Below are 11,382 nucleotides of genomic sequence, written 5' to 3' on the forward strand. Positions count from 1 at the left end.
ATAAAAAAAACATACGGTCAAAGAGTTTCTCAGCTCGAGATGGACCTGTAGAAGAAAACAAGGAAGACAACCAAGAAATTCAATTTCAAAAAACTAAGTGCGTTAATATTTAAGTGTCATATAATATATTTTTTCTATAATGAATAAAAAAAATCAGTCTATTTTATTAGGAACATTATCATTCTGAAAATTGAGAACTAAATAGTGAAAATCACTTTTTCTGGTTTTGTATTTTGAAAATTTAGTTTTCGTATAAATTGAAAATGGAAACATAAAAAGAAAACGAATGAGCCATAAAGTGTCAAAATCAATCATCAAAGTAATGTTAAAGATTAAACACATAGAAGTGAGCATTTTGAATACGAAAATAATTGTTTAATTAATTTAATTATATTATTTATCCTAATTTAGTATTGTTTCACGATAAAACTATTTTTATTGAGAACTTATACGCACATTGTTGAAATTAAGAGCAACTCTTGTATAAGGTTGAGGCTGTTTCATGGTAGGATAATTATGCTGTTGAGGACAATATTTAAGTGTCGGTCAAAACCATATTATCATATATACTAAATACTAAAGATGAAGTGATAATTTCAAATGACAATCTCTTAATGATTTGTTTGTGTAGCTTATGATTATTGGCAATTGAATCATATGCGGCATTTTTTAATTACTACATTATTTTTAATCTAGTTATAATTAAAGCAACAATTACTAAATTTGGGTTTGGTCCAAAATTTTCAAGCCCTAGGAGTTCGGGTCCAAAATTTTAAACTAGTTATAATTAAAGCAACAATTACTATTTCAGAGTACTGAGAATAATCAACAGGATGTAACCCATAGAATCAAATATAGGTGACAAAATTAGAGAGCTATTACCTGAATATTATGTAATCAAATTGTGTCGTCAAAGTTGAAGAGCAAGTTTTATCAAACAATCATTAGATTGAAAGGTTGGACTCTTAGAAAAGATCATAGTCGAAAGATGAGAGTAAAGATAATGCGAATGTTTCGATGGATGAGTGGGTATACCTTGGGGGTTAGAATAAAAATTGAAAATATATGAAAGGGTTTTGAAGTTGCAAATATTGAGGAAAAGATGAATGATAATCGTAATTGGTTTGGGCATGTGCAGAGACTGGTATTGACGAACCAGTAAAAAAGATAGAGAGTTGTAACTCAAAGACTTAAAATGAAGGTGAGGAAGACCGAATATAATTTGGACTACATGAGTGAAAAAGGATATAAAAAATGTATATTTACAAATTGAGATGGTAAAAAAACGGGAATGAATGGAAAAGAATGCATGTGGAGTATGGACAACTATTATAACTGATATATTGATTCACATAGTTGACCCAAATCTTTTGGGATAAGGCTCTTGCATTGTTATATTGTTGTTCTAAGAAAAATTTATATGCTTCAAAATGACTAAAGATGCATTTTAGAGAGTTCTTGGCCAACAATCGCACACGCACGTGTTTCGAAGCAACTCTGAAACCGTCCTAAGTCATTTCAAACTTTATCGAGCAACGATGGTGCTACACTGGTCCTTAGTATAACTTTACTAACATTTGGGTGTCCTATAAAAAGACTAAATTCAAGATAAACTACCATGACAACTCTCTCAGCATGCGTCCGAGCAAGCCCGAGCACCTCTATGGCAGCCTTATGCAACAATCACAAGGCATTGCTCAGGGAGCTTAAAAATAAGTTGTGACATTTACCTTTCCATATGATTATAAAGCTTTGTTCATTTCTTTAGGGTGAAATGTCATTCTTTGTTCCAAATCTTGCAACTCATGTGTGTCCTTCCGTCCCTTTGGATGTGCTACATTGTACTTCTCTATGTGAGAAGAGGACCGAGAAACAGATAAATCGAGAAGCAAAACAGCCTTTCGATCAAACACGGCCAACGAGTCTTACGACTTTTGCATTATTTGGTCTATTCTAACTCATCAAATGAACAAAGACACATGAACTATAGTTAAAACGATTGTAAGAATATGAACACATCTTAGGAGAGGAGCAAAAAAATTCCATGTTATACAAGCCACACCCTACATACCTTTCAAGCCCCTCAATTTTGAGGCTATTCTTCTATATAGAACTACCTAAGCTTAAATATAGCTTTGTATTTTTGTTATACACCTTACCAGAGACATTTTTTACCATCAAGACGTTGTACAGCACCTAACATACAGTTCCGTAAATACGACCTAGTTCCTGCAGCTCTAGCCAAAAGGCTAGTATGTGTGTACATCATTGTAGGGTGAGCAAAAGAACCTTGAGCTCACAAGTTGGAGAAGTATGCCCGGATTTTACGATCAACTGCACGTAAAAGATTATCAGCTTCACTTTCCGTACCAGATATGCTTTATCCGGGAAAACCCATCTGCCGCCTCACGTGTTCCGGTATTAATCGGTTAATCAGTTCGGGTGGAGTTCCAGCTAACTGCAATTAGTTATAGAGAAATTGATCAATCATCGCCATGCTAAAATAACAAAGGAAGCCTAGGACAAGTTATTTTATAGAAAGACTTACTTCCTGCTTAAAGTTGAAGAGAGGTGGTAACGGGCGACCATTAGGAAGACGTGCATTTGGGTCTCGAAGTTCATCAAAGAATGGATGAGCACATGCTTCCAACTGTCGCATGAAAGAGGAAAGGGATTAATAGCATATTTAAGGAGAGAATTATGCAAAAATGTAAATAAATGTCAAAAAATTGAACAAAAGTACTCCGAAAATATAGCTCTATTTAGCATTACAATACCTTGAATGCACCCACACCATCCCCATCTTTTTTTCGGAAGGAAAGGGGCTTACATCTAGGCTATGTCAAACATATGTTACTCAAAAGTAAAATTTAGATGTGATTTGTTACTTACTGCAGTGCATCGAAGACTAGGAGAATACTGAAGTAGTCGAGAGGCAAGATCAATGGCTTCAGGAGGCATTCTCTTGTGAAAAACCTGCACCAAAAGAACGTCAAAACCGACAAATCAACTCCAAAAAAGGGTGATATTGAGTCAAATAGCTGTATACTCCCTCCGTTCCTTAGATTAGTTCCCATTTGCCATTTTGGATGTTTCATTTGTTGCATCCTCATTTTAATATTTTAATAATGCTTATGATTCCCACATATCTTCCACTAACTTTATTTTAACATTTTTATATTCCTTATGATCCCCACATATTCTCCACTAACTTTATGTCCCTATATTTTTTCCATTAACAATTATTTTAATATTTTGTTTAATGTAATTATTCAATAAAATAATATATTCACTATCTAAAAGATTCTATTTTTCTTAATTCCCGTGAACATTCCTTGTAAGACTTTCCCGTGAACATTCCTTGTGAGACTTTATTAAGGAATGGAGGAAGTTAATAACTAAAATAAAGTAAAAACACACCCAGAAATGTACATTAGACCAAGCTGACATTGAGGTAACCATCTTTACATATGGTAGCTTCAGAGCCCATGATAGACAATTACATAGAAAAATGACAACTATGTGTTAGAGTATATAACATATTCTGGGGCCTCAACCATTAACATAAGCTTTTGGTTGAGTTGGTTCTTTGACATGGTATTAGAAGCCAACGTGACAAGAGGTCACCGGTTTGAATCTCAACCACCTCTCACTTAAGTGGATATTCAGCGCTTGTGTGCATCAACACTTCTAGCCCGATGGGCTCTCGTGTGAGGAGTCATGTTAGATTATATAACATATCCTGGGATCTAAACCATCAACTTAAGCTTTTGGTTGAGTTGGTAAAACACATAATTAATCAGTGTGCTACTTCCCAAAAATATCACGCATCGTAGACATTTTAAGACACGACAATATACACATTATTTGAAACAGAATGATTATAATACAAAAAACTTATAGTAACATACCTTATGCCAAGGGTGAGCTTTGATTTGTGGGAACCTAAAATCAGTATAATTGGGATTCATACATCGAATTTCCTCTCTAGTAGGAGTACCAAGAACCTGATATTATATTAATACAATCAATAAGTCCAACATCATTACATATACACAAGCTTGCCATAGCTTCGACATAGAAATTAAGTTTAGACCTTAATTATCTCGACAAGTTGATCCACTGCATTGCCACCGGGGAACAATGGCTGTCAAGATATAAGGAGGAAGAAAATGAGGATATAAACATGATAATGGCATGAAAGAAGCACTTGTAAATAAAACTTCAGTACAAAACCTACCTGGCCAAGTAGAAGTTCTGCAAGAACACAACCGGCTGACCAGATATCAATAGATGATCCATATTCAGTTGCGCCAAATATTAATTCTGGCGCTCGGTAATATCGAGAACATATGTATGATATGTTTGGTTCTCCCTTGACCTAGTTTCAAAGAACGAATATCGATCACGAAGGAACAGGAATGTTCAGCAAGGCTAAAAGCTAGGCAAAAATATATGGAGAATATAAGTATGATATAAGTCCTCTCTTTGAAGGGAGTTCGGGTATGGAGTGTTGTCACCTTCCCTCACCCAGACCCTGTTTACAAACAGGATATTAGGTTGATGATGATGAGGATGATGATGACGACGACGTATGATATGTTTGGTTCTGCCTTGACCTAGTATTCTAAGAAGGAAAATTGATCATGGAGGAACAGGAAATGTTCAGCAATGCTAAAAGCTAGGCAAAAAAAATACCCATCTTCGGAGTTGAGATTTACACCCAATTGGTATCATTGTTTATTAAATTTTGCTTCGCTCAAGGTTCAAACTTCACAAATTACCATGAATTTAAAGGGATGAAACAAAAGCAGAATATAGAAAACTTACCAGAGCTTTAGCACTTCCAAAGTCACAGATTTTGAGCTGGTGGGTAAGTGTGTCAACCTGGGTAATACATACACATCAGAATGAATTCAAGATTACAATAGCGTAGTGATCAAAACCATGAAACAAGATGACACCGAAAAAACATACAAGGAGATTTTGTGGTTTGATGTCTCTGTGGCAAACACCATGAACATTATGGATGTATGCTAATCCCCGGAAAATCTGCAATATCAATTGAGCTGATTGATCAGGGTAAGAAAGACAACATTTATGGAAAAAAATAAATAAATGCCAATTAAATCAGTAAAACAAAGATAGCAACATATAACGCAGATCCGCTCTAGTTTTCATCAATAAGTTCAGCCCTAATTTCCCACATCTGAGAATCTCTAAAAACCAATAGAAGTAAAATATGAAAAGCATCAACGCCAAAAGTAAAAGGTCTCTGAGTTCGCACCAAAGTCACAAAAACAACATATGGAATACTCAAACTACTATTCAAATGTACACGACTCTTCAATGTTTGAACCCGCACCTCTCTCGTATTTCTTATAGCTCAATCTCCATCCACCCAAAATATTCTACAAAACTGTCTAAGTCCAATGTTCATCAAAATACAAGGAATATTTTTCCGCATCACCAACACCAATACACTCCTTACTCTTAATCACATTGAGCATTGTGACAAAGCCTTCTAAATGAAAATGTATAGTTACTGGAGTTTCTTACCATTTCCCTGGTTGAACTTGAATATATTACCATTCAGAGTTATAGGTGTTCAATCGGGTCATCGTGTTGCTTTTGAGTTAGGTGTTTCAGGTAGGTTTGAAATCGAGTTTTATATCTATATTATTTTTTACATAATTGTAAATTAGTTTTGAAGTCGGGTCAAATCGGATATGGTTATAAAGTTGGGTAAATTTCGGGACGAGTCTATTTTAAACACCTTTATTCAGAGGCTATTAATAACTTCATAACTCAGTCACAAGATGTAACATCCGAATTTCCTCCCGTCCTTTACGGTTTTGGTTTCGTTAAGGGGTCGGAAATTCAGGGGTCCCCTGAATTTCCGACCCCTTAACGAAACCAAAACCGTAAAAGACGGGAGGAAATTTGGGTGTTACACGAGAGGAAATCGCTGACAATACAACAATATAAATTAAGAGCGTAGAAAAGGAAAAAGAGAAATTATTACCTGATATGTGTATAATTTTATATAAATAAGAGGCATCCTTTGGTTCATAGTGCTATAATGCTTAAGAACACGGTACAATGACTCCGGTACATATTCCATTACTAGGTTGAGAAATAATTCGTCTTTACTAGTAGTTGAAAAGAAACAATGCTTGAGGGAGATCACATTAGGATGATCAAGCAAACGCATTAATTGTAATTCTCGATTCTTGTAACGCCTATCCTGCAGGACTTTTTTAATTGCAACAGTTTCTGCAGTCTCCAAACATTTTGCCTATAAGTTTACAAACATGTCATTAACGAGTCCGTACAAAGAATCATTAAATGTCATCAACACTTGACAAAATTCCAAATCTGTACCTGAAACACAACCCCGAAAGATCCAGTTCCAACAACACGTTCTGCCATGTAACTTATAGTCTGCAGATAATTATATCAATAAGCCACACCTCAGTAAGTTGCCAGTTTTAGCCGTGATCATAAAAAAAAAAATCACCCTTACCTGCTTTGGTTCACCATTCTTTCCACCAATGGTTGTCGAAATAATGTGGCCGGTAACCTGATCATTCCCCTGTATTACAGCAGGAGACATTTCCTGCAAACCCAACAATACCAAAACTAGCCGTTAGGCTAATATGATAATTGCACACAAAACACACTGAGGTAGCACTTGAAAACAAAGCAGCAATGGCGGTTTTAGTATGAGTTCAATGGATTCAGCTGAACCACTATCACATGATTCACTTATCTCCTTGCAAATCGCGAATCAAAAAAACCGAATAACAGTCAGTTTTGGAATATTTTAGCCTTTTAGGGTCATTTTGAACGAATCGTGCTGGCGAATCATATTACACTGAGCTGAACCCATACCAAAACAAAAAAGTAAAACATAAAAAGTAAAAAAAAAAACCAATAATATACCACTTTGCAACTTTCCTACCATCTATAGAGCCTACACTAATGGTGAAGGCAATGTTATTCAATATCAAAGCTCAAGGATTCCTTCTCCCACACCCATTTCCCAATTCCCTTTTTTCTCTCTTAAGCTCTTCAATTAAAACAGAAAACACTATCAAAACTTCCCAATTTTTTTAGATGATACTTTGTTTGTAGAATTCGAATTTTGAAACATGGAAGAAAACCTTAACACCGTTCCCCAACGAAATCATCAACCTTTACATAATACCAAAATCAAGGAAACAAAGATAACTTGAACAAGAAGTCCTTTTTGACAAACTTCAGAAATGAATTTAAGAATAATGACCTAAAGAAGCAACTCTAACGGTACTGAGGAACAAGCTTAACCAATAATAGTTCTTACAATAAACAAAAGCTTCACCTAAAAAAGTGGAAAACTATCCAAAAGTTCTACCCACAAGTTAAAAAGGAAATAAAGAGGGGATAAGCTTGTTGTAACGCTATTACAAGAAGAAAGATACCATTCCAAATTTGTGAACAACTCAGTAGAATAAGAGATCTGAAACTGTAATTCTCAACCCAAACAAAAAGGAAAAACAAAAAAAAAATCAAGAGATTCATGAAACCTAAAATAGCAAATTCATTATACAAGTAGCCAACTAAAATGCAGTAAAATCAATTTCATTAACATTTACTTACCAAAAACAGAACTAATGTGTATAGATATAAACTTCAACTATATAAAAATTCAGCCAAAACTAACAAGGGGCTGTATGGTTTGGTGGATTTCCATTAAAACTATTTTAATTTCCAATTACCAAAAGCAAATAGTATTCCTTTGTTTGAAAACTCTTTTCCATCCAAGTTTTCCATTTGAACTCCCTTGTAAACCAAACAATCACAAATGGGGAATACAATTATCCATGAAATGTTTTACCCCAAACCAAACAATCCCTAAAATCGCCAGCATAAAATTCAACCCATAGCAAGAACTAAAAAACCCACAAATATTTACAGTAAAAGAGGTAGTAGATCGCCAGAAAATAAAGCAGAAAATAAAGAAATTCAAGTAGAGAGAAAGGAGAACCTTATCATCAGACATGGAGTGTTGTTGAGAAGAAGGAAGAGGTTTTTTAGTAGTAGGGCGAGAATCAGGAGGAGGATTATGGGTTTGATGAGGAGCGAGAGGTAAAGACGCCATGTGAATCCAGCTCAAGCTTTCTCTGTGTAAACTAGTATTCTTATAGTTTCTCTCTCTTGTTTTTTCTCTTTTAGTGGTAGACTCACTGACCTTTGTCTTAATTTTTTATTAGGTTTGGTGTTACTTTCTTCTTGTATGACTATGACCATTACATTATTACTGGTTATTCGTTTGTTATACACCGGCTTCTCCGTTCTGAAATACTTTCTAGCTATAGTCACATATTCAACGGAAAATGAAATAAATATATATAATTTCTTTGTTGTTGAGTATTATACTTATTATATTTGACTTATTATATAATTTAATATATTATTTTAATTATTTATATATTAAATTATGCATAATATATTAAATAAGTTTTGAACAATAACTAATATTAATAATTGTAATATAAATATTTCAGAATTGAAGAAGTAATAGTCTTCTGATCACTATTCCCTCTTTTTATATCTTTCCCCGAATTTTATATTTGAATAGTATTGTTCAAGAAATAATTGTTCAAAAAATAAGTTTATATATATATATATATATATATATATATATATATATATATATATCAAATTCTTTTCTAACGTTCAAAAATTATATTTTGATTAATATTGCTCAAGAAATAGTTGTTGAGTAAACACTATAACAAAATCGAATAAAAATTTGTAACAAAATCAAAAATATTATTATTATTATTATTATTATTATTATTATTATTATTATTATTATAAATAATACAAATAAGTACACTACAAATTATAAGTCAATACTTGTAGCTTTGCTAGGAAAATCACTTGACCTTTTTAGCCTTGACTCCTTCTTTCCGGTGCACACTAATGGAAAACCTGAGGTAACGACGTCTACTTCTTAGCTGCTGTGAAAGTTAGCGTCTTAAATAAGTGCTTGCTGCTCCTGCTCTTATAGTTAGAGAACGCACTGAAGGCATACCTTATATCAGGGGCATGATATTAATTACAATATATTTCTTTCTTTAAACACCAAATGAACAGAAATTTTATTATAGTCGTTAAATTTGTTGGCAAATCCTCATATTGCATATAATTATATCAATTCAATCCAATGCAACCTCAATATATGATTATTTCTCTAATTCCTAATTAATTTGTAAATAAACTCATCCCAAAATATATCATCATCATCTTATCCAGTGTATCCCTCTTATAGAAAAACTATGAACAGGGTCTGGGGAAGGAAGGACGGCGACAACTCATACTCATAATGGAGAGTGCGGTCAAAGAAGTTCTCCGGCTCAAGAAAGATAAAGAGACGTAACCACACGAGAAAGATAAATTAAATGCCTATAAATAAAATAAATAAATAGAACCAACTACGAAATAGAAAACAAAGAACTAATAATAAAGAAACGAGAGAAGCAAGAGGGCCAAAACACCAAAAGATAATCTAAGAGGACATCAGTAGTCTAAAACATGGATATGGTGTCTCTAACTACCCCTATCCCTAGTCAGGCCCTCAGAGAGATTTAACTCATGCAAGTAAACTTTTATTTGCTCATCCCAAGTTCTCCTAGGTCTTCCTCGACTCTTCTTACCCTCTACTATAATGCATTCTACCCTCTTCACAGAGGCATCGAAAGTCTTTTTCTGCACATGTCAAAACCACCTCAACTCAAAATATATCCAACTCCAAATAAATTGTCTTCACATAATTCACATTAATAATTAAGTAACACATGAAATCTTACGTGATGTTGGGCAATAATGTTGAAAATTAGGTTTTGAAGTGTATCAATTCATCCCAAATGTTCAACATCTGATCAAATAATAACTTATTAGTACATCTTCATCTATTGTGTCAATTTAACCCAAAGTTTAATCTAATAATTAATTAATTACTATAACATCTTCATCTCTTGAAATGTGTTGATTCAACACAAAGTTTGATGTCTCTACAACATCTTCATCGATGATTATTGATATCATAGTTTTGATTTTTGGGTAGATGTAAAAAATACGCTCATATTGAAGTAAATAGTGAGAAAATAAAGATTCAATATACAATTTGTTGTCATTACTAAAGGTTAAAAAATACTCTTGAAAATTTGATGTATAAGAGAAGAGAATTAGGGTTATATACTTCTATTTATATTCAAGGGTTTGAGATTGGACTGTGTTTCAAAAAGAGGAAAAATAATTGAGAAAAAATGATAGAAGTATAATTTTACATCATCATTATAATATTCAGTGTATCTCGCCCATTAGAAAAATTATGAGCAGAGTTTAGAGAGGAAAAGAAATGAGGCAACTCATACCCATAAGGAAAAGCACGGTAAAAGAGTCCCTTAACTCGAGAAAAATCATGAGATGTTCCTGCAACGAATACAATTGAGTAAAGCTGAAGCTAACTCCGCAAGCCTACATCTTATTACACAAGCATAACCCATAAACAAAAAAATAAAAGCATAAAATAAAGATAAGCGAACAAAAACACCAACAGATAAACGAAAGAGAATAAGTAATCTAAAACATAAAATAAAGATAAGTGAACAAGAACACCACCATGTTAAGCGCAAAAGATTACAATTTCCTTTTTTCAATATATAATATCAAAAATACTAATTTTAATAGAAATTTTAATTTTACAAGTTTCTTCGACTGATTCAAAACTTAGCATTTGAAATCTGATTTTCAAAATCAAATTTGAACTTCGAATTTTAAGTTTTACATGATTAGAAATTTTTATTTTTAAAATTTTTTTCGTCCTCGAACTTTAAGATCATAAGTCATAACACCCTTAGACTCACAAAATAGCTAGCAGATCAATTTGTATTAATAATACTTTCTTTGATCAATTTAAAATTTTGCATTTGAAATCTCATCATCATCAAACCAATATTCCGTCTGTAAATAGGGTTTGGGTGAGAAAACGTGACAGACAATCTATACCCTTATTCCCTTCAAAATGAAGTCTAGCTAGAGGATTGTGATTAATTTTACCACCAAAAAAGAATAAGCCCCGCATAAAGAGGATTACATCTACTTTACCTTAAAAAAAAGTTTGTCTTTGAAATTTAGGGTCATAACACCCTTAAACACACAAAATAGTAGATCAACTTGTATTCTTACAAATAGGTTTGACTCAATTTGCATCTATTACCATCTCGTATGATCTTAGTTTCTAACATCACATTAATCTCCCCCTGGCCCCTTATACTTTGTTTGAAAGCATCTAGACAAAATTCTTTTGTCTCTTGGACTTACACTAAACCA

At 33.2% G+C, this 11,382-nt stretch overlaps 1 protein-coding gene across 1 annotated transcript; it reads right to left on the reverse strand.

Moving 5' to 3' along the window:
- Nucleotides 1-2,149: 2,149 nt before the first annotated feature.
- LOC130821295 (shaggy-related protein kinase eta-like) lies at nt 2,150-8,276 on the reverse strand. The gene is made up of 12 exons (XM_057686991.1): nt 8,030-8,276; nt 6,527-6,619; nt 6,385-6,444; nt 6,026-6,298; nt 4,978-5,052; nt 4,831-4,887; nt 4,241-4,381; nt 4,097-4,147; nt 3,912-4,007; nt 2,893-2,976; nt 2,549-2,650; nt 2,150-2,458 (listed from the first exon to the last, which is right to left on the reverse strand). Exons 1-12 carry the CDS (start codon nt 8,141-8,143, stop codon nt 2,381-2,383), a joined length of 1,224 nt encoding a protein of 407 aa, XP_057542974.1. The 5' UTR covers nt 8,144-8,276; the 3' UTR covers nt 2,150-2,380.
- Between the last annotated feature and the right edge of the window lie 3,106 nt (nt 8,277-11,382).

This window comes from Amaranthus tricolor, chromosome 1 (assembly GCF_026212465.1).
Source record: "Amaranthus tricolor cultivar Red isolate AtriRed21 chromosome 1, ASM2621246v1, whole genome shotgun sequence".
NCBI classification, from domain to species: domain Eukaryota; kingdom Viridiplantae; phylum Streptophyta; class Magnoliopsida; order Caryophyllales; family Amaranthaceae; genus Amaranthus; species Amaranthus tricolor.

What these genes read in the sequence shown, in the direction of transcription:
- LOC130821295 (XM_057686991.1), bottom strand. Translation starts at nt 8,143, where the DNA reads ATGGCGTCTTTACCTCTCGCTCCTCATCAAACCCATAATCCTCCTCCT. An exon ending in TTGGAAGTGCTAAAGCTCTG is followed by an intron (nt 4,382 to 4,830) that starts GTAAGTTTTCTA and finishes CTTTGAAACTAG; the next exon opens with GTCAAGGGAGAACCAAACAT. An exon ending in CTAGTCTTCGATGCACTGCA is followed by an intron (nt 2,651 to 2,892) that starts GTAAGTAACAAA and finishes TTCATGCGACAG; the next exon opens with TTGGAAGCATGTGCTCATCC.